General features: G+C 45.3%; 1 protein-coding gene across 2 annotated transcripts in view; it reads right to left on the bottom strand.

Annotated features, from left to right (window-relative positions):
* The window catches only part of PDGFRL (platelet derived growth factor receptor like), a 78046-nt gene that overhangs the window by 5701 nt on the left and 47981 nt on the right, over positions 1-24364 (bottom strand). For both annotated transcript variants that reach the window (XM_055567291.1, XM_055567292.1), the window contains exons 3-5: positions 17150-17301; positions 5405-5698; positions 96-235 (exon numbers count right to left, since the gene is read on the bottom strand). In XM_055567291.1, the coding sequence (XP_055423266.1) occupies positions 96-235; positions 5405-5698; positions 17150-17301 (586 nt within the window). The remainder of the gene's footprint in view (positions 1-95; positions 236-5404; positions 5699-17149; positions 17302-24364) is intronic.

The following is a 24364-nucleotide window of genomic DNA, read 5'->3' as shown; positions in this document are numbered from 1 at the left end:
CTCTCACACATCTTAAGTGACCGTCCTCAGCACTGACTGGGGGTGAATAGGGAACTAGACACTAGAGCAGCTGGCCAAGGCCGGGCCATGCTTACCTTCTGCCCTGGGTAGGTCCACCTGAATTCCACCTCCACGTCTGGCTCCCCCAGGACTGTACAGAGGACACTCACATCATCCCCGCCCTTGACCTTGTTCGAGGATGCCAAGATGGTCGTTGACGGAGGGCCCCTGGGAACTGGAAGTGAGCAGAGGACAGCGATGTGAGATGCCATCCATGGGCAAGGGTGGCAGACACAAACCAACAGACGTGTCCTCTTCTCTGGGCAGATATGGGACATCCCTGCCTTTCTTCAGCTGCCCAACTAGTCTCTGACCTGCTCTGTCCACTACTTGGGGTTTTATGATGCCTCTTCTCTGTCTACCTTGGTGGTCCAGAATGGGGTGGACATCCAGAGACCCCCAGACATTCCACTTGTAATGAGACAAGCCCAGAAGATCTGCGAGGAGCTTGTGTGAATGAAAAGGTGGAGAGAAGGGGTTTGGGAGCAGAACAAGGGGAAGGAAGACACGGCGGTCTGGAGAGAGGACCACCGACAGGGGAAGACAGGTGTATGGCTCGGTAGCTTTAGGAGGAAGAGGAGCGAGTCAGGATCCACCAATGGGAGAGACACTTGCAGGAAAAGCATGTGGGATCTTGCCTTCACAGCATTGCAGAGACAACATTCTTCATCAGGCTCAGTCCACTCGAGTAATTTTGAGGGCAGCATGGATCCAGGAATGTGCTGGGAGAGGAGGCTAAGGCAGGGAACCAGCCAGACATGGTCTCTGAGCCCCGGGGCCTCCATTCCAGCAGAGGAGGTGCACCCTCAACAGGCCACTGTGTGGTGGGTTTAGAACCTGAGCTGTGGGAAGAATCGAAGGAGAAACCCAGAGTGTCGCGGAAGTTCAGGATGGTCTGGAAAGCATGAAAGGTTTCCTTAAGGGATGAAGGCCTGCAGGGAAAAAGGGAGGGACCAGCAGACAGGCCCTGAGGGGAGTAGAGGGGAACCCTGGGGAGGGCAGAGGCCAGCCCTGCAAGACCTTTCAAGCCATATGGAAGATTTTGACTTTGGTTCTAGGAAAAGTTCATTAGTTCAGAGGTTCATTGGTTCAGTAGTTCATTTAGCCCACAGAATGGTTTTAACTGGACCAATAATCAGTTACTGGGTAGAAGATAGAGAAAGTGTGGGCATGGAAGAGACCAACTGTAAAGGCACTCATGTTAGACCAAGGAAGAAGTGATGATAGTTGAACTCTTTTTGCAGTAGGATGGACAGCAGAATTCACGGGCTTTGATGGAATGAGTCAAAATGACTGGGAGGAGCTGGGAGTGTTTCCGGTTCCTGTACCCTGGAACTGCAGCGCCATTGCTGGGATGAGGGCAACTGAAGAACCAGGCCTGGGAGGAAGGCCCAGAGCTCAGGAAAGGGCCTGTGAGGCACCTCAGCGCAGGTGTTAGAGAGACAGTTGGGTACACGAAGCTGGGGAGCCAGGCCACATCCATTCCCCCCGGAGTGACTGGTACACAAATATGCAGCAGCGTGTGGCTATGGTCGAGACCACCCAGGAGGACCAGGAGGACAGACAAAGAAAGTGCCTGGGGGGAACTCCAACATTTAAAAGCTAGGAGAGGCAGCTCATTCTATGAGGCCACCATCACCCTGGTACCAAAACCAGACAAAGATATCACAAAAAAGGAAAAATACAGGCTGGTATTACTGATGAACATAGACATAAAAATCCTCAACAAAATACTTGCAAACCAAATCCAAAAACACATTAAAAGGATCATACACTACGATCAAGTGGGATTTATCCCAGGGATTCAAGGATTCTTCAATGAATGCAAATTAATTTGATAATCATATTAACAAACTAAATAAAAACCAAATGATCATCTCAATAGATGCAGAAAAAGCTTTTGACAAAATTCAATGCCCATTTATGATAAAAAACTGTCCAGGAAGTGGGCACAGGTAAGTATTATATTACCTCAACATAATAAAGGCCATATGTGACAAACCCGCAACTAACATCATTCTCAGTGGTGAAAAACTGCAAGCATTTCCAATAAGGTCAGGAACAAGACAAGGGTGCTTACTCGCACCACTACTCTTCAGCATAGATTGGGAAGTCCTAGCCACAGCAGAGAAGAAAAGGAAATGAAACAAATCTAAACTGAAAGGGAGAAGAAGTAAAACTATCACTGTTTGCAGATGACAAGATACTAAACATCAAAACCCTAAAGACACTACCAGAAAACTACTAGAGCCCATCAGTGAATTTGGTAAATTTGTAGAATTATAAAAATACACAGAAATCTATTGCTTTCCCATATACTAACAATGAGAGATCAGAAAGAGAAATTAAGGAAACAATCCCATTTACCATCACATCAAAAAGAATAAAATACCTAGGAATAAACTTACCTAAGGAGGCAAAAGACCTGTATTCAGAAAACTATAAAATGCTGAAAAGTGTGAAAGTGAACGTGTTAGCTCAATCATGTCCAACTCTTTGTGATGCTATGGACTGTAGCCTGCCAGGCTCTTCTGAACTTGGGATTCTCCAGGCAAGAATACTGGAGTGGGTTGCCATGCCCTTCTCCAGGGGATCTTCCTGACCCAGGGATTGAACCCAGGTCTCCTGCATTGCAGGCAGATTCTTTACCATCTGAGCCATCAGGGAAGCCCCATAAGATGCTGATGAAAGAAATAAAAAATGACACATACAGAAGGAGAGATATACCATGTCACTGTCAAAATGACTGTACTACCCAAAGCAATCTATGGATATAAATGAAATTTCTATCAAATTACCAAAGGCATTTTTCACAGAATTAGAATTAAAAAACTTTAAAATTTGTATGGAAACACAAAAGACCTTGAATAGCCAAAGGAATTTTGAGGAAGGAAAATGGAACTGGAGGAATCGGCCTCCCTGACTTCAGACTTTACTACAAAGCCACAGTAATCAAAATCATATGATTCTGACACAAAAACAGAAATATAGATCAATGGGATAGGACAGAAAGTACAGAGATAAACCCAAGCACCTATGGTCACCTAATCCATGACAAAGGAGGCAAGACTATACAATGGAGAAGAGACTGTCTCTTCAACAAGTAGTGAGGGAAAAATGGACAGCTACATGTCAAAGAATGAAATTAGAACACCTCCTAACACCACACACAAAAATAAACTCAAAATGCATTAAAGACCTAAATGTAAGTCTGGATACTATAAAACTCTTAGAGGAAAACACAGGCAGAACACTCTCTGACATAAATTACAGCAAGATCTTTTTTGATCCACCTCTGAGAGTAACAAAAATAAAAACAAATATAAATAAATAGGGCCTAATTAAACCTAAAAACTTTTGCAAAGGAAGCCATAAACACAATGAAAAAACCCACAAAATGGGACAAAATATTTGCAAAGTGATTGACAAAGGATTAATCTCCAAAACATACAATCTGTTCATGTAACACCTTATTAAAATAACAAAGAACCCAATCAAAAATGGGCAGAAGATTTGAATATGCATGTCTCCAAGAAGACATATAGATGGCCAAAAAGTACATGAAAAGATGTTCAACATCACTGTTTACTAGAGAAATGCAAATCAAAAGTACAATGAGGTATCACTTCACACCAGTCAGAATGGCCATCAACAAAAAATCTACAAACAAGAAACGCTGGAGAGGCTGTGGAGAAGGAACCCTCCTATCCTGTTGATGGGAATGTAAGCTGTTACAACCATTATGGAGAACAGTAGGGATATTTCTTTAAAAAACTACAGAACTACCAAATGATACAGCAATCCTACTTCTGGGCATATATCCAGAGAAAACCATAATTCAAAAAGATAAATGTACCCAGTTATTCATTGCAGCACTATTTACAATAGTCAAGATATGAAAGCAACCAAAGTGTCATTGACAGAGGAATGGATAAAGAAGATGTGGAACATATATATACAATGGAATATTACTCAGCAGTAAAAAAGAATGATGCCATTTGCAGCGAAATGGATGGACTTACAGATTGTCATACCAAGTAAAGTCAGACACAGAAAGACAAATATATGATATCACTTATATGTGGAATCTAGAAAAATGTTTCAAGTGAACTTATTTACAAAACAGAAATAGAGTCACAGATGTAAAAAAATAATCTATGGTTACTAGGGGGAAAAGGCAGGGGAGGGATAAATTGGGAGATTGGAATTGACATATACACAGTACTATATATAAAAAAGATAACTAATAAGGACCTACTGTATAGCACAGGGAACTCTACTCAATACTCTGCAATGCCCTATATGGGAAAAGAATCTATCTAAAAAAGATTGGATACATGTATACCTGTAACTGATTCACTTTGCTGTACACCTGAAACTAGCACAGCATTGTAAATCAACTATACTCCAATAAAAATTAAAAAAAGAAAAAACTTGCAAGAGGCAAAGAGCTGGCAAAGATAATGAGAATGCTGTGGCTGAAAAAGTAGGGGGATATGGCACCAGGGAAGAGGGGCGTTTTATGTAGGCGAAGTAAAAATCTAGAAGGACGAAGACAGAAAGTTGTCTGCTGAACTTAATGGCCTGGGAGGCCCTTCCGCCAAGCCTGCTTTGGCTGAGCTAAGGGAGAAGACTGAGGAGCCGGGTGGGAGGGAAGCACCCCGATCGGGCCGGGGAGGGCTCTTTCAGGGAGTCTGGCTGTGATGGAGGAGAGAGATGGCTGCAGCGGAGGGTGGCGAAAGGAGGCTTGAGAGAGTTATTTGACAGCAGTGTTGGAAGCTGTGGCCTCATGAATAAGCCCCAGGGCTGAGACCCAGAGTCATGAAGGAGCCCAAATTCTCAGAGAGCAGTCAGCTCTGGAGCCACCCATCCTATCTCAATGATGCCTGGGCAGGAACAGGGCTGCAGAGCACTCTGCCTCACACGAGGACCATCAACCGGGCTCATGTCAGAGTGCTCCAAGCGAAAACAGGAGAGAGTCCCTCCTCTCCTCCCTCGCAGGGCTGGCGAGTGTGCCTTCTCTCCTGGAGGTCGGGGGAGACGCCCCCGCCCCTGGCCCCGGCAGCCAGGATGGAGAGCGCAGGATGCCGTGGGGATGTGGGCCTGCTGCTGATCACGCACGCGGAGCCTGGATCAGAGAGAGCGTTAGAAGCTGAAGAGAAGGGAGCTGGGGGTGGGGGGAAATCATAGGCAAGGAAGTAGAGCATTCTAGAAATGACAGTGCTGCAGAGGAGCCTTTAAGGACAACCATCTGTGCCTCCTACTCTCCCACCATCACTGGGGACAGCCGTACCCCACACTGACCAGCCGGAAGGGGCTCGTGTCTCGCCCCGGGGGGGCTTACCCTCGGCGTAGAGCAGCTGGTACTTGACGGAAATCTGAGACTTGCCCCCCGCCTCTGCCTTGCAGTAGACCACCCCCTGGTGGCCGGAGTGAGGCTGCAGATACACAAAGCCTCTCTTCAGGTCGTAAACGATGTCCGTTCCGTTGGCCGGGATCTCCTTGGCCGGGAACTCCCTGTGGAGGGTGACCTTGGCCGACAGGACGGTCACTCGGCAAGGAACCACAGCCTGCCTGTCTGGGTTCAGGTAGACGACATCAAAGTGACTGGGAGAAGGTACGAAGAGTTCACCTTTCTCTGCAAAGGGAAAGACACGGGCTCATTTAGTCTGGAAAAACAGGGTGAGAACACTTAAAGTTATACTTACATATTCAGGGCACAAAGATGAGAGGGGATCGGCAGTGTACTTCAAACATGGAGTCCTTAGCCATTGAAAAGGCTATTTTAACACATTAAGGGCTTCCCTGGTAGCTCAGAGGGTAAAGAATCTGCCTGCAATGCAGGAGAACTGGGTTCCATCTCTGGGTGGGGAATCTCACCTGGAGAAGGGAATGGCAACCCACTCCAGTATTCTTGCCTGGAGAATCCCATGGACGGAGGAGCCTGGCAGGCTACCATCCGTGGGGTTGCAAAGAGTCAGACAGGACTGAGCAACTAACACTTTCTTTCACTTTCATTTTAATACATTACTGACCAGGGGATTTTTGCAGAAACTAATGCCTGTGGCCATCGATGTGGGTAACAAAAGACGTATTAATATGTCTCTGGTCAGTAAGTTGTTAAAAAAAAAAATGAGTTTCCTTTTTTTGGATGAAGGATATTACTGCCTGTCTTCTTCTTCTTTTTTTTTTAATTTTATTTTATTTTTAAACTTTACATAATTGTATTAGTTTTGCCAAATATCAAAATGAATCCGCCACAGGTATACATGTGTTCCCCATCCTGAACCCTCCTCCCTCCTCCCTCCCCATTCCATCCCTCTGGGTCGTCCCAGTGCACCAGCCCCAAGCATCCAGTATCCTGCATCGAACCTGGACTGGCAACTCGTTTCATACATGATATTTTACATGTTTCAATGCCATTCTCCCAAATCTTCCCACCCTCTCCCTCTCCCACAGAGTCCATAAGACTGTTCTATACATCAGTGTCTCTTTTGCTGTCTCGTACACAGGGTTATTGTTACCATCTTTCTAAATTCCATATATATGCGTTAGTGTACTGTATTGGTGTTTTTCTTTAGGAAGCAAAATCAGTATTAACTCAAGCCCAAATCAGGCCCACTGGTTTACCCCACTGAGGAAGCAGTGAAGGAGACTGGTTTCCTTGTGCTAAGAGCAGTTTTAACACCTAGGAACCGTCTGCCGTGTCTCTAGAGAGGTCAGCCCCACAGCCCTTGCTCAGTAACTGGGAGGGACTTCCCCACTCAGCAGAGCCTCTGAGACAGGCCCAGTGTGGTGCCGGTGTCTCCACAGCCCAGAGGACCTCATTTCTGCCCAAGGTCAGTGGAAAGAGGATTAAGCAGGGACACACAAGGAGCCAGCTAGTCTCGGGTTCTGAGCTCTGTTTTGGCGGCCATTGGGCTGGGACCTTGAACCTGTTTCTTACACTCTACCTGTTTCCTGAGAGATCACCCTGCGTGTTCTTTAAGCTCTCAATGGTGGCATTTTTTTTTTTTCCAGTTAAGGCATGTGGGGTCTAGTGCCCTGAGCAGGGATTGAACCCAGGCTTGCTGCACTGGGAGCGAAGAGTCTTAGCCACTGGACCACCAGAGAAGTTCTGATGATGGCATTTTTATTTTAGAGAAATAAGAAATGGTTTCCTTGTACTTTGCTCAGCACAGTCAAGGGACTCTGAAATTGTGGGGTGTGTTTTTTTTGTTTGGGGCATGAAACATTAAATACTTTGTTTTCTGGATCATTCCATGAAAGATTATAGTGATTGCTAAGAGAAATCATTGAACTGAATCACACCCCGACCTTTGTTAAACTGTCTATGTTTTCCAGCCATATTTCTGAAACAGTTATTCTTGGCTTGCTTCACCTGCCTTTGTGCCCTAGTTGTATGACTTTGTTTTTTACATTGAGAATAGAATTCCTGGACACATAGCAAATGCCGTCACGGGCCAAGAGTTCTTTGCCTAGAAGTATTATAATATTTTTAATAATACCAGCTTCTCTAACGTGGAATCATGGCTCAGGAAATCTCCACCTTTTGTAAGACTTTCCATCAGGCCAGGCAGTTGGCACCACTTCACAATATATTGCCTTTCAGGCTTAGGCAAGGCTACCTTGGTCAACATCTTACCTAACAGCCCTGTGTTCAAATGGAGTAAGTCCATGTGGCCTTGTATGTGTCACTTCATCTCTCTGTGCTTCAGTATCCCTGTTTCTAAAGAGAAGAATCTGGAGTATTTGTATTAAAGATCTCTTTGTCAGTCAGTTCAGTTCAGTCGCTCAATCATGTCTGACTCTTTGAGACCCTATGGATTGTAGCACACCAGGCTTCCCTGTCCATCACCAACTCCTGGAGCTTGCTCAAACTCATGTCCATTGAGTCCACTGATGCCATCCAACCATCTCATCCTCTGTCATCCCCTTTCCCTCCTGCCTTCAATCTTTCCCAGCATCAGGGTCTTTTCCAGTGAATCAGTTCTTTGCATCAGGTGGCCAAAGTATTGGAGCTTCAGCTTCAGCATCAGTCCTTCCAATGAATATTAAGAGTTGATTTCCTTTAGGATTGACTGGTTTGATCTTCTTGCAATACAAGGGGCTCTCAAGAGTCTTCTCCAACACCACAGTTCAAAAACATCAATTCTTTGGCACCCAGCTTTCTTTATACTCCAACTCTCACATCCATACATGACTACTGGAAAAACCATAGATTTGAGTATACAGACCTTTAAAGGCCAAGTAACGTCTCTGCTTTTCAATATGCTATCTAGGTTGGTCATAACTTTTCTTCCAAGGAGTAAGCATCTTTTAATTTCATGGCTACAGTCACCATCTGCAGTGATTTTGGAGCCCAAGAAAGTAAGATATCTTTTTAGCAAATATTTAAGGAAGGTGTGATTGTCAGATTCAGAAAGAACTTTTGTTTTAAGGTTTTGTATAGGAATCTGACCCCTTCATGGATCACAGCCTTGTCGTGCAAAGGCGTTTGTGTAACTCAGTGAAGCTATAAGCCATGCCATGTAGGGCCACCCAAAATGGACAGGTCATGGTGGGGAGTTCTGACAAAATGTGGTGCACTGGAGCAGGGAATGGTAAACCACTCCAGTATACTTGCCGTGAGAACCCCATGAATTGTATAAAAAGGCAAAAAGATATGACACTGAAAGGTGAGCCCTCCCAGGTCGGAAGGTGTCCAGTGGGCTACTGGGAAGAGTGAAGGACAATTACTAATAGCTCCAGAAAGAATGAAGCATCTGGGCCAAAGTGGAAACAACACTCAGTTGTGGATGTGTCTGGTGATGAAAGTAAAATCTGATGCTGTAAGAACAGTATTGCATAGGAACCTGGAATGTTAGGACCATAAATCCAGGTAAATTGGACATGGTCAAGTAGGAAATGGCAAGAGTGAACATCGACATCTTAGAAATCAGTGAGCTAAAATGGACAGGAATGGGTGAATTTAATTCAGATGACCATTATCTCTACTACTGTGGACAAGAATCCCATAGAAGAAATGGAGTAGCCCTCACAATCAATACAAGAGTCCAAAATGCAGTACTTAGGTTCATCCTCAAAAAACAACAGAATGATTTCAGTTCATGTTCAAGGTAAACCATTCAACATCACAGTAATCCAAGTCTATACCCCAATCACTGATGCTGAAGAAGCTGAAGTTGATCAGTTCTGTGACGACCTAGAAGACTTTCTAGAACTAACACCAAAAAAAGAGATGTCCTGTTCATCATAGGGGACTGGAATGCAAAAGTAGGAAGTCAAGAGATACCTGGAGTAACAGGAAAGTTTGGCCTTAGAGTACAAAATGAAGCAGGGCAAAGGCTAACAGAATTCTGCCAAGATAATGCACTTGTCATAGCAAACACTCCTTTTTAACAACACAAAAAACAACTTTACACATGGACATCACCAAATAGTCAATCCTGAAATCAGACTGATTACATTCTTTGCTGCCAAAGATATAAAAACTCTATACAGTCAGCAAAAACAAGACTGGGAGCTGACTATGGCTCAGATCATCAGCTCCTCATAGCAAAAATCTGGTTTAAACTAAAGAAAGTGGGGAAAACCACTAGGCCAGTCAGGTATGACTTAAATCCCCTATGAATATACAGTGGTGGTGATGAATAGATTCAAGGGATTAGATCTAGTAAACACAGTGCCTGAAGAACTATGAATAGAGGTTTGGAATATTGTACAGGAGGCAGCGAACAAAACCATCCCAAAGAAAAAGAAATGCAAGAAGGCAAAGTGGTTGTCTGAGGAAGCTTTATAAATAGTTGAGGAAAGAAGAGAAGTGAAAAGTAAGGGAGGACAGGAAAGGTATACACAAATAAATGCAGAGTTCCAGAGAGTAGCAAGAAGAGACAAGATGGCCTTCTTCAATGAACAGTGCAAAGAAATAGAGGAAAACAGCAGAAGGGGAAAGACTAGAGATCTCCTCAAGAAAACTGGTAATATCAAAAGAACATTTCATCTAAAGATGGGCATAATAAAGGACAGAAATGGTAAAGACCTAAAAGAAGCAGAAGAGATCAAGAAGAGATGGCAAGAATACCTAGAAGAACTACACAAAAAGGATTTAATGACCCAGTTAACCATGATGGTGTGGCCACTCACCCAGAGCCAGACATTTTGCTGTGTGAAGTCAAGCAGGCCTTAGGAAGCACTGCTACCAGTAAAGTTAGTGGAGGTGATGGAATTCCAGCAGAGCTACCTAAAATCCTACAAGATGGTGCGATTAAAATGCTGCACTCAATCTGTCAGCAAATTTAGAAAACCAGCAGTGGCCACCTGACTGGAAAAGGTCAATCCTCATCCCAATTTCCAAGAAGGGCAGTACTAAAGAATGTTCAAACCAGCAGACAATTGCACTCATCTCCCATGCTAGTTAGGTTATGCTCAAAATCCTTCAAGCTAGACTTCAGCATTATGTGAACCGAGAACTTGCAGATGTTCAAGCTGGTTTTGGAAAAGGCAGAAGAACGAGAGGTCAAAGTGCCAACATCTGTTGGATCATAGAGAAAGCAAGGGAATTGCAGAAAAACATCTACCTCTGTTTCATTGACTATGTTAACGTCTTTGACTGTGTGGATCACAACAAACTGTGGAGAATTCTTAAAGACATAGGAATACCAGACCACCTTACCTGCCTCCTGAGAAATCTGTATGCAGGTCAAAAGCAAACAGTTAGAACTGGACATGGAGCAACAAACTGGTTCCACATTGGGAAAGGAGTACGTCAAGGCTGTATATTGTCAGCCTGCTTATTTAACTTCTATGCAGAGTACATCATGTGAAATGCCAGACTAGACGAAGCACAAGCTGGAATCAAGATTGTGGAGAGAAATATCTATAATCTCATATACACAGAAAACACTACCCTTATGGCAGAAAGTGAAGAGGAACCGAAGAGCCTCTTGATGAGGATGAAGGAAGAGAATGAAAAAGCTGGCTTAAAACTCAATATTAAAATAACTAAGATCATGGCAAACGAAGGAGGAAAAGTAGAAGCAGTGACAGATTTCCTCTTCTTGGGCTCTAAAATCACTGAAGATGGTGACTGTAGCCATGAAATTAGAAGACAGTTGCTTTTTGGCAAGAAAGCTATGACAAACCTAGACAGTGTGTTAAAAAGAAAAGACATCAGTTTCCTGATAAAGGTCCATATAGTCAAAGCTATGGTTTTTCCAGTGGTCATGTATGGATGTGAGAGTTGGAGCATAAAGAAAACTGAGCACTGAAGAATTGATGCTTTTGAACCATGGTGCTGGAGAAGACTCTTGAGAGTACCCTGGACTGCAAGGAGATCCAACCAGTCCATCCTAAAGGAAATCAGTCCTGGATATTCATTGGAAGGACCGATGCTGAAGCTGAAACTCCAATATTTTGGCCACCTGATACAAAGAACTGACTCATTGGAAAAGACCCTGATGCTGGGAATGATTGAAGGCAGGAGGAGAAGGGGACGGCAGAGGATGAGATGGTTGGATAGCATCACCAAATCAATGGACATGAACTTAGTCAAACTCCAGGAGATGATGAGGGATAGGGAAGCCTGGAGTGCTGCAGTCAGTGGGGTCTCAAGGAGTCAGGTAAGACTTGTCAACTGAACAACAGGAATGTGAACCAGTGTGCAAACCCAGTAGAATAAGCAAACAATTTGAATTTCAGAACACAAAAGTGAGGCCTTACTTCCTATACTGTAATCCATATTTTGAAAGAAGGAACCACACCAGTTGCTTTAACCAATAGAAAAATAAAATGTATTTGCCAAGTGAATGGAGTAAGCAAGGCTGCAGGAAGAATAATGAATGAGTAAGCAAATTATTATCTATAAATTAAATCTGTCCAGTTTTCATTTATTCATTCCTGGACATTTATTGAGCATACACATATTTTTATTAATTCAACTGAATTGCTGTAACTTGATAAATTACAAAAATTTAATTTCTTTTAAAGTAAAAAAAAAATCTGCCATTAGTAGAATCCATGTACCCAAAAAAAAGTGTGTTCAAGTTTATATTTAAAATTATGGATCACAAATGCTTCCACAAATATGCTTGGTATCTACTCAAGTGGATGACACACATTGCTTTAAAAAAACAAAACACATGGAAACTTAAGATTTTTAAAAAATTAGTTAATAGGCGATAAACTAAAATCCAAATTATAACAAACTCCACACTTGGTAAAATGCTGGTTCATATGGTTTTACCACATGTGTAAATTGGAGCCCATGTCTCTTACTATGAGGAAGCCCTACTGCTGGTAATGTTTCCCTCCACTCCCCTGCCTTGATCTGGGAGGTGGTTACATGATCTGGGAGGTGGTTACATGATCTGGGAGGTGGTTAACTTGAGGATCAGTCACTGAGCTGTGACTGAGTTGTGATTTGTGTATGTCCCACAGTATAAGTCATACTTCAATACAAAGTTAGAGCAGGGGAGAAGAAAAAGTCTCTGAGAGCCTCCTGGATGAAGATTGAATACAAATATAACTTGTTCAGTTCAGTTCAGTCGCTCAGTCATGTCCGACTCTTCGAGACCCGATGAATTGCCGCATGCCAGGCCTCCCTGTCCATCACCAACTCCCGGAGTTCACTCAGACTCACGTCCATCGAGTCAGTGATGCCATCCAGCCATCTCATCCTCTGGCGTCCCCTTCTCCTCCTGCCCTCAATCCCTCCCAGCATCGGAGTCTTTTCCAATGAGTCAACTCTTCACATGAGGTGGCCAAAGTACTGGAGTTTCAGCTTCAGCATCATTCCTTCCAAAGAAATCCCAGGGCTGATCTCCTTCAGAATGGACTGGTTGGATCTCCTTGCAGTCCAAGGGACTCTCAAGAGTCTGCTCCAACACCACAGTTCAAAAGCATCAATTCTTCGGCGTTCAGCCTTCTTCACAGTCCAACTCTCACATCCATACATGACCACAGGAAAAACCATAGCCTTGACTAGACAGACCTTTGTTGGCAAAGTAATGTCTCTGCTTTTGAATATGCTATCTAGGTTGGCCATAACTTTCCTTCCAAGGAGTAAGTGTCTTTTAATTTCATGGCTGCAGTCACCATCTGCAGTGATTTTGGAGCCCAGAAAAATAAAGTCTGACACTGTTTCCACTGTTTCCCCATCTATTTCCCATGAAGTGATGGGACCGGATGCCATGATCTTCATTTTCTGAATGTTGAGCTTTAAGCCAACTTTTTCACTCTCCTCTTTCACTTTCATCAAGAGGCTCTTTAGTTCCTCTTCACTTTCTGCCGTAAGGGTGGTGTCATCTGCATATCTGAGGTTATTGATATTTCTCCTGGCAATCTGGATTCCAGCTTGTGTTTCTTCCAGTCCAGCATTTCTCATGATGTACTCTGCATATAAGTTAAATAAGCAGGGTGACAATATACAGCCTTGACGTACTCCTTTTCCTATTTGGAACCAGTCTGTTGTTCCATGTTCAGTTCTAACTGTTGCTTCCTGACCTGCATACAGATTTCTCAAGAGACAGGTCAGGTGGTCTAGTATTCCCATCTCTTTCAGAATTTTCCAGTTTATTGTGATCCACACAGTCAAAGGCTTTGGCATGGTCAATAAAGCAGAAATCGATGTTTTTCTGGAACTCTCTTGCTTTTTCCATGATCCAGCGGATGTTGGCAATTTGATCTCTGGTTCCTCTGCCTTTTCTAAAACCAGCTTGAACATCAGGAAGTTCACGGTTCACGTATTGCTGAAGCCTTGTAGCAGTTGCTTAATCAAAAATTGCACAAATTAACAGTCAAAAGCAGCTTCACAGTGTTTACAATCAAACTCTAGGAAACACACATGCATAATGGATGCCAGACGTTTCTCTGTGTGGGTGGTGGGGAAGCACACGTTCTGAGAGACTCCAGAGCCAAGAGCCTCCATAACAGCCCATCTTGGTTCTCTAATGCCTGAAAAGACAAATTGCTAAACCCTATTCTGAAAATTCAACTGGACTCTCAGTGTTGAGGAATAAGAAAACAATACAATCCATTCAGTCACAGCTCTGATGCAGGTTTTTTTGGAAGTTCAAATGTTGATTTTTCAGCCTTCCTGTGACACCCAAAAGGGCTTCCATAAATTAAGAAAGAGGATCCACCTCCAGAACTTAGAGAACCTATTACCCAATGAGACTTTCTGCTCCAAGTTAGGTCTTCAGTTCAAAAATCTCAGTTTTAATAACCATTATTTGGGGAAGACACAATAGTGCTAATCACAACAAAGAATTTTCATTCTGCAATTTGAAACATGGTATCAGTCCTTGTCCAGAATAACAGGTCCCATGAGTCTTAATTAATCTCCTTTCCACTGCTGCTTCCTAGTGTGGTACCATTCTATGGGCATGTGGTACCATTCTATGGGCATGTGGGCACTTCTGGGTGGTGCAATCCAGAATGAGGCTCAGAAGCAATGGCCATGAACACCTGTCAGCAATTCTGACGATGCCAGTTACGCTAGCTTATGTGTGTCTGTCAATCTTTCCATCACCTTGTCTTAAAAGTAGGTTAAGGGACTTCCCTGGTGGTCCAGTGGCTAGGACTCCACGGTCCTAACACAGGGGGCCCAGGTTTGATCCCTGGTCAGGGAACTAGATCTCATATGCTGCAACTAACAATTTACTCGCTGCAACTAAGACACAGCACAGTAGTCAATCACTCAACAAGTCAGTTGATCGATCAATCAATCAATGGGTTAAGGCAGTAAGAACACTGGATCCTGGACCAGAAAAAAGGGATCTGACTCTACTCTGCCACTTGAAGTCAAGGAATGTGGAACAAGTCACCTCGCCCTGTTGTATCTTAGCATCAGCATTATTATTTCTAGTGTGCAGAGTCGCTCAGTTATGTCCCACTCTTTGCAACCCTATGGACTGTAGCCCACCAGGTGCCTCTGTCCATGGGATTTTCCAGGCAAGAATACTAGGGTGGATTTCCATTCCCTCCTCCAGAGGATCTTCCCAACCCAGGGATCGAACCTACATCTCCTGTGTCTCTTGTATCGCAGGCAGATTCTTAACCCACTGAGCCATCAGGGAAGCTTCGCTGATTATTTCTAAAAAAGAGATAATTAGCTTCTGCTAATTTCCTCAGAGCTTTGTGGAAATTAAATGAGATGCACGTGTTTCCAGAATCACAGAGCACTCTGCTGATGTATCTGCTTGCCAGAGAGGAGCTCTTTGGGCAGGATGGGAGAACATGTGAGATTTTGCTGAAGTGTTCATTAAAGGTCAGAGCCTATGGTTATCTGAACTGTAGATCTGAGTCACGGGAAATCTAGAGGTACAACAGATGGATTCAGGATGTAGACAAACCTCATGACAGAGCCTACTCAGACACTAAGGAGGCCTCCTGGCTTCACCTGAAACGCCTCAGACACCAGAAGCACCAGGGCATGGCATTTGAAAGATTCCGGAAAGCTGTCCCTGACCTCTGAGTCTTGTTGGAGAACATCTTCCCCAAATTTTAGAATATAGAGAGCTCAGCAGCAGAAAAGGCTGGCAAGCCACTCTGCAGTGCCTGCTTCTCCAAGTGCAAGTTCCGCCTGGGAAACCTGGACCTGGCCCTGCAGGGGAGGAGAGGCCCCTGACCTGCAGTCTCAAGGACTGACACTTGGGCGCAGGTGTCAGGGTTGGAGCCACTCCAGCCTGTGGAACGCTGTCCCAAACCTCAGCTCATGGTCCTCACAAGGACAAACTCAAGGAGACCGTTAGCCAGGCATTCTCTGACAGTGGCAGTTCCAGAAAGGAGGTCACCAGAGATTGTGAGAGCGCAGGGACTGGACGTGTACAGCCACACCATGCAACAGAGCTCTCTGTGCTGATGGCTCTTCTGTCTCCACTGTCCAGGAGGGTAGACACTGGCCACAGGTGCCAATGAAGCACTTGAAACATGGCAACTGTCACTGAGAAACTGAATTTTTAACTTTGTTTAATTTAAAAGAATTTTAAAATATATTTGTATAGCCTTGGCATGGGAGAGAATTTTTTTTTTTGGTTGTGCCTCATGGCATGGTGGGATCTTAGTTCCCTGACCAGGGGTTGAACCTGCATTCAAAGCACAGAGTCTTAACCACTGGGCTGCCAGAGAAGTCTCGACCTTGTTTAATTTTAACTAATCCCCAATGACATTTGAATAGTCACACACGCCTCAACTTCAAACCCATAGTCTCAAATCCATGCCCATACCATCTTCTTTCCCTTGACATCAGTCAGTTCAGTCACTCAGTCATGCCCGACTCTTTGCGACCCCATGGGCTGCAGCATGCCAGGCTCCCGTGTCCATCACCATCTCCTGGAGTTTGCTCAAACTCACATCCATTGAGGCGGTGATGCCACCCAACCTTCTTGTCCTCTGTCGTCCCCTTCTCCTCCGCCTTCGATCTTCCCCCTGACGTAGCAGATCAGTTACTAAGGTTTTTTGTTGTTGTTGTTGTTGTTGTTTTTTTTTTTAGTTACTAAGTTTTATGTGAGTGTGTGCTTAGTTGCTCAGTCACGTCCGACTCTCTATGACCCCATGGACTGTTTCCCGCCAGACTCCTCTGTCCGTGGGGATTCTCCAGGCAAGAATACTGGAGTGAGTTGCCATTTCCTTCTCCAGGGGATCTTCCCAATCCAGGGATAGAACCTGCATCTCTTAAACCTCCTGAATTGGCAGGCAGATTCTTTACCACTAGTACCACCACATGTCTGCTGGCTGCCGTACTGGACAACGCAGGTACAGACTCTGGGACCACAGAGTTCTGGGTGCAAATTCTGGTCCAGCCACTTCTTACCATCTAACCTGAAGGACTTACTTAATCTCCCTCAACCTCAACTTTCTCATTGAAAAAAAGTACATTGTAGTACTTACCCTGAAGAGTTATTCCAAGACTTACATGAAATAATTGATGTAAATTACATGATAATTGATGTAAAGCCTGATTTTTCAGAGTCTGGGAAACAGGGAGTGTTCTCATTGTCCTTATCTGATAATCAGCAGACAGAGGGAACCTTTAATATGGGCAAGTCCAGAAGCCTGGAGAGTTCTGCCAATGCAGCCAGCCTCTTACCTGTGAAGAAGATGTAGGTGGAGCCCGTCTTGGCCTCGTCCCTCCTGCAGACATAGCCGGTGCAGAGCTGTCCCCAGCAGCTGAACTCACCCGTGTCGGCTGCCGTGGAGTTGACCAGGGTCAGCTGGCCGTAGCGTTCATGCTGCTTCACACTGTCAACAAGAGCACAGCCGGTCACCAGGGCCGGGACCCGGCACCCATCTCTCTCCGCTCCATCGCCCTCACACATGAAGCCCCGAGGCTCCAGGCAGAGGGCCCTTCTCAGAGGGCGCTGATGAATAAAAGGGTGTACTGGGGGGAAAGTGTGTTGGGGGTAGGTGAGGAGGCAGAGGGGAAAGCCTTTCTTAGAAGCAGGCTAAGACAATAACATTTGACATCAATGACAATGACATTTTCTCAAGAGAAGACATTCTCTTCGACCCCAGAACTGGGGTTTCCTTAAGTAAAATCACTGGTGCGTTGCAATGCAGCCGCACACATTCAGCCACAAAGACTTGGGTGGGCGTTTTGCCTTCAGCTTTGGTTTCTAATGAGTTTATTTAACAGCAGTCAAAGTGAATGAAAGCACACAGCATTATTCAGGATGCAAAACCTCTTTACTCAGTAAGAATAAGTCTCTGAACACAAGCTTGGAATCTTTGAGATGCTGAATTACTATATTTCAGATAAGAACTGCCCCTTAAGGAAATCAAACCAGTCCATCCTAAAGGAAATCAATCCTGAATATTCATTGGAAGGACTGAAGCTGAAGCTGCAATACTTTGGCCACCTGATGCAAAGAGCCAACTCACTGGAAAAGCCCCTAATGCCAGGGAAGATTGAGAGCAGGAGGAGAAGGGGATGATAGAGGATGAGATGGTTAGATGGCATCACCAATTCAATGGACATGAGTTTGAGCAAACTCTGGGAGATAGTGAAGACAGGGAAGCCTGGCGTGTTGCAGTCTGCGGGGTCTCAAAGAGTTGGACACGACTTAGCAACTGAACAACAAGGAAAAAATGCATTGGTTGCTAAGATGTGGAGCCCCAATCATGTACCCACCTTTGGTCAAGTATTTAGAGCTTTGGGGCACTTTTCCCCTGGCCTCACACTATTATTTTCTACTTTATTTCCTCATTTTTTATCTCTTGTATTTTTCTTGTGTTGCATGTGAATATACTTGCCAACCCCTTCAGGTCCTTGTTGAAATGAGGACAGAAAGAAATATGTATTATTATTATCTCTGGGATTAGCTGATTGTTATAATTCCCTGTATTATATTATGTTAGGAACCCAGATGTATCATCCTTGGGTTTGACCCCCTCCTCTGCCTACCCTCCATGGCCTCAGCCTGGGAGGATTCCAAAATAAATGGTCCTAACTGAGGATGAATCTCCAATACCCACACGTCTCACCCCTCTGGGATCCACATACTTTTCTGACACAGTCGAGATTTTTCGGTTGTAGGTGGCAGTAACATCGGTGGTTCGGTCACCACTTTAAATTTAGCACGCAGCACCACGTCTGGCTGGTTGGTCTTCAACACAGCCTGTTCTGGCCTCTGCGGAATGGCTGCTCAGCCCACCAGCTCTGCCAAGAGGTGCCTCTGTACTCCCACTCGGCCAGTCAACTGCTTCCTTTCAACTGAACGGAAATCTCTCCTCCTTCAGGAAGCTTCTAATTAGAACCAACTCAGGAATCGCCCTGTGTTCTCCCAGTGACGTAACCGGCCCCCTCCCGCTCACCCATCCAGTACCTCTGGCTTCCAGTTACTACAATGGATGGGGACAACTTTGAGGGCAGGGATTCCGCCCTATTTGCTTTGTATTCTCCGAGCAACAAATCTGTGCACAACACAAAGCAAAAATTCTCTAGAAACAAGGAGACTGAAATGAAGTTGCACAACAGTGTTGGAACTGGAAAGAACCTTTAAAAGCAGGCGTGCAGTTCCCAATTTTGTGAATGAGGAGACCGAGTCTCAGAGAGCAAACAGGACTTTCCTGAGACCCACAGCTGGAGAACAGCTGAACAAGACTGTCTTCCTTAAATCAATTAAGTGTGTGCCCGGTACCCACTCATTAGATGATAAATGCATTTAAAGCACTTGCTGCCACACCTGGTTCATTGTGCTATCCTAATTGTATCTTAATTACATACACGGGCAGTTTAATAGTAGTCACTGTGAATACTACAGATACACACACCCAAATTGGGGATGGCCCTCGGCACAAATAAAAGTGGCCCTCGAGGATATTACAACCCAGCTGAGGAGCTAAAACTAATAGTCACGAAGAGATCAGAGAGGAGCTAAAGTGATGCCCACAGCAAGAGCAGTAGGAATTCTGAGAAGGGATTCCTCACTGTGGGTGGGAAGGTCGAAGGCAGCTTTGAGGAGGAGGTGGGACAGGCTGGACTCGGAAAGGTGGGGTGGGGGGCCCGCAGGAGGCTGAAGGCTGAACTTGCCGGGGCTGGGAGGGACCTTCTCTGTTCGTATCACTGCATGTCCCTGGTGCGTGGTGGGTAGCAGGCACTTGATGACTTGGGGATTTAATCCACTAATCACAGAAGGAGATGGAGGGAGGGGGTGGCAGTCACAGGGCATGTGGTTGAGAACACTGAGAGGGTATACATGGTGCTCAGTAGGGAGCAGGGACCACCCCAGATTTGGAGGTGGGGAGTGAGGGCCCCCCTTAGCCACTCCTAGCAAGTGGGGAGAATAGGCCATGGAGAGGAGGGAGGAGGGAGGAGGGAGGAGGAGGGGGAGGAGGGGGGAAGAGGGAGGGGAGGGAGGAGGAGGGGAAGGAGGGGGAGGAGGGAAGAGCAGGGAGGGGAGGGAGGGGAGGCAAAGGCTCTTACTGGGATGAACAGCCAGTGCTGGGGCCAGGATGGGTGTCAGCAGTGGAACAGACGTGAAAACAAGACTTGTTTTCTTAGGGAAGATTCACGACAGACTGGGTATACAAGATGGAAGAAAGACACATGGCTAAAGACCTCTCAGTTTGTATTTCCACATGATGGAAAGAATGGGGTTTTAACTAAAATGGCATAGCTGAGAAGAGAAAGGAGATGGGGGTGAGCAAGTAATACATTGCCTGTTGGAGATTCTGAATTTATGGTAGTATGTGGGTCAGGTAAGTGTGGGTGTCGTGTGAATCACTGGAAATCCAGGCCAGGCACAGAGGAGTGAAACAGCTCTAGATTTCTTTTGGGGGGCACCATCTATGGGGCTGTGAGCAGGAACTAAAGGAATGAGTGAACTCAGTGAGGAAAAGTGTGGACAGGAAAGGGAAGGCTAAGGATAAACCAGAGACAAAGCAGGGGGCCAGCAGGAAGAGAGGAGGGGGAAGGAGGGGAGGAGTAGAATCAGGAATGAAAGAAGAGTCAGGAGGGGATCACCAAGGAGAAACAGTCAAGAATTGATGGTTAAACTCATCAGACGCTTTTCATTCTGATTCATGTCCTCCCCCCTCCACACACACACATGCACATGCACAGGCACACACACACACACACACACACACACACACACACACACATGCACACACACACTTCATCGGCAGAATGAAAATCTTGGCAACCAGAAGAGTAATTTCAATTGTGGGATGGAGTTTGACTTCAGATAAAAGAGGAAAAGCTGGAGACAAAACAGAAGTGAAAGCTCCCAGGTGAACCATAATATCAGGCCACAGCGCCAATATTTTGGCAACCTGATGTGAAGAGCCAACTCACTGGAAAAGCCCCCTGATGCTGGGGAAGATTGAGAGCAGGAGGAGAAGGGGATGACAGAGGATGAGATGGTTGGATGGGATCACCGACTTGATGGACATGAGTCTGAGCAGACTCCAGGAGGTGGTGAAGGACAAGGAAGCCTGGTGTTGCTGCAGTTCATGGGGTCACAAAGAGTCAGGCACGACAGTGACTGAACAACAAGATTCCCCATAGAGCTGTCACCTGGGGTACAAAGTCAGTAGGAGATCAATCAGTGTACTGAGCACCTTCTGTACACCCAGCAGGTACTGGTACGGTAGTGACAGAAATTAGAAGATGCCATTTCTACCAGGAAAGAACCTGGGAACATAAAAACGCAGCACTTGGGACTAACCCTAGCACCACGCTGTATCTTTAGCAGGACTGGGGGTGGAAGGAAGGAAATGCACTGGAAAACATTTCTGGATTTTTCCACCCCCTCTTCTGTGTCAACAATATAAAACAGGAAACGAATTATTTAGCAGGATTACAGTTTAAATGCCTGGGTATAGAATGTCCATTTTTACTAATGGGATCACACAGCCCATGCAGCAGGACATCCAAGAGGTTAGGATGTGACCTCAGGCCTCTGGGGGCAGAGTCTGCACTGAGTCCCAAAAAGCCCACTCCAAAGAGGTTTCAGTCACAGATCCTCCCTTCCTCCTGTAACCACTTCACGACCCCTCCAAAAAATGGAAGAAGTGCAAGATGTGAAGTTTGAGTGGAGCTTTTTTTTTTTTTAAAAAAGGCGCTGTGACAAGACAGACTCACAGACACACAGAACAGACGGACATGAGTTTGAGAAAACTTTGGGAGATGGTGAAGGACAGGGAAGCCTGGCGTGCTGCGGTCCATGGGGTCACAAAGAGTCGGATATGACTTAGTGACTGAACAACAACAACAGAAGCAACTATAATAAAGCTTAATTAAAAAACAATAATTAGGTTTAAAAAAAGGTGCTGCAACAAATCACATGCCCCCCCAAAAGTATATAGTTAAGCAAAATTTACATTAATTGGAGCAGCTCTGAATATCCCAGCACGTAGGCACACCCCAGATCTTTTTATTCTGGACTTTCAGGGGCTTCCCTGGTAGCTCTGATGGTAAAGAATCTGCCTGCAATACGGGAGACCTGGGTTCGATCCCTGGGTTGGGCAGATCCCCTGGAGGAAGGCATGACAACCTACTCCAGTATTTTTACCTGGAAAATTCCATGGACAGAGGAACCTGGTAGGCTACAGTCCATGGGGTTACAAAGAGTCTGACATAGACTGAGCTACTAAGCACAGGACTTTCAGACCTGACACACGGTGAACTCTGATGGACCGCTCCAGGTTTCAGAGAGTGTCCAAAATTTAGGACTCTGTGTGTGTGTGTCTTCCAATGGGCTCCCCTGGCTTTACATATACAGACCCTGTTTGTGAGGGTGGAGGCTGGAAGCTTCATGTATGTAGCCACCCCTACTCTCTTCTGGAGGGAACCAAGTCACGGGATGACACAGAGGAGGAGGCTGACAGAGCAAAGTCAGGGCAAATGTGCATCTCACCTGGGGCAGTGATCAGATGACAAAGGTGGGGTCCTTCACACTCCTGTCCTTCCCCCAGATTCTAGAAGACAGATGTGAGAGGTGAGCCCTGGGTTCCAAGATTATCAGTTCATTGGTCATATACTCAAGTAGTGTATATCAAGTGTGAGACTTGGGAGTGGAGAGGCAGGGACACAGTGATCTCTGAAGAGTTCCCTTCTGTCAAGCTCCCCTGTGCAAAGTGCCCTGGGGATTCCCAGGAAGCTGAGCAGGACAGGCTTCAAGACTGACAGTCTTGTGTGTGTGTGCTAACTCACTTCAGTCGTGTCCAGCTCTTTGCGACCCCATGGACTGTAGCCCATCAGGCTCCTCTGTCCATGGGATTCTCCAGGCAAGAATACTGGAGTGGGTTGCCATGCCTCCTCCAGGGGATCTTCCCAACCCAGGATAGAACCCACGTCTCTTACGTCTTCTGCACTGGCAGGCAGGTTCTTTACCACTAGCATCACCTGGGAAGCCCACATGTACCAAATAGAGGGTGTGTATTCCCCAGGGAGGTGATCCCCCAAAGGAGACAAAGGGCAAGTTGGGTGCATAACAGAGTTGGGCTGGAACACAGGTGGACAGAGGACTGCAGGGATAGGCGGCAGTCACACAAGGCGTGCAGTCATGGACTCTGGAGCCACACTGATAGGATTCAAATCCCACCTCCACCATGACCTTCTGATGCCTTAGCTCAAGCTTACACCTTCCAATCTGGCTACATCCACCTCTTCAGACTCCGAGTAACAAGAACAACCATACCTCATGCTTACAGAGGGCTGGGCATCATACTAAGTTCTTCAAGTAAGTTCAACACTTGGAGCAGAATATTTAAAATGGATAACCAACAAGGACCTACTGTATAGCATATGGAACCCAACTCAATATTATGTGGCAGCTGGGATGGGAGGGGAGTTTGGGGGAGAATGGATACATGTATATGTATGACTAAGTCCCTTCACAGTTCATCTGAAACTATCACAACATTGTTAATTGGCTATACCCCCATATAAAATGTTTCTGGTGTTTAAAATAATAATGATAAAAATCTTTTTAAAAAGTAAAATGCAGAAAACCATATATAATTTGATCTCATTTTTATAAAACAATTATACATATTAAAAAAAAAGACTTAGAACCTGGCACAGAGTCAGCGCTCAGCACAGCTTCGACACTGTTACTATGACGGGTTTCACAAGCACTTAGGGAAGGAGGCCCTATTTTTCCCTTTTTCCAGAGGAAGACACTGAAACTTACAAGAGTACTTGATTCAAAGTCTCCCAACTCTAAGCGATAGAGTTTCTAATCTAGTGTCATTATAGACTTGCTGCTGCCACTGCTAAGTCGCTTCAGTCGTGTCTGACTCTGTGCGACCCCATAGACGGCAGCCCACCAGGCTCCCCCGTCCCTGGGATTCTCCAGGCAAGAACACTGGAGTGGGTTGCCATTTCCTTCTCCAATGCATGAAAAGTGAAAAGTGAAAGTGAAGTCGCTCAGTCGTGTCTGACTCTATGCGGCCCCATAGACAGCAGCCTACCAGGCTCCTCTGTCCATGGGATTTTCTTAGGTCACTGATTTTGTGTGTGTGTGTGTGTGTGTGTACCATTTTTAAAGTCTTTATTGAATTTCTTACAGTATTGCTTCTGTTTTATGTCTTTTTTTTTTTGGCCCCAGACATGTGGGAACTTAGTTCTCTGATCAGGGGTGGAACCCCCAACCCCTGTATTAGAAGGCAAAGTCTTAATCATGGGGGCACCAGGGAAGCCCCAGGTCATGAACGTTTATAAATGAAAAGGGCACAGATTTCCATCCTACCAAAGTGAATGAATGGAAGGAATTTTGACTGAGAAATGATGCCCCTAGTGAGCCTGTAAATCTTGTTAAATATGGTCAGACACCCACACTCCACTCCCCCCTCGCAA

The sequence above is a fragment of the Bubalus kerabau genome, chromosome 2 (genome assembly GCF_029407905.1).
Source record: "Bubalus kerabau isolate K-KA32 ecotype Philippines breed swamp buffalo chromosome 2, PCC_UOA_SB_1v2, whole genome shotgun sequence".
Taxonomy (NCBI): domain Eukaryota; kingdom Metazoa; phylum Chordata; class Mammalia; order Artiodactyla; family Bovidae; genus Bubalus; species Bubalus kerabau.
This window is presented reverse-complemented; position numbering and strand designations above follow the sequence as displayed.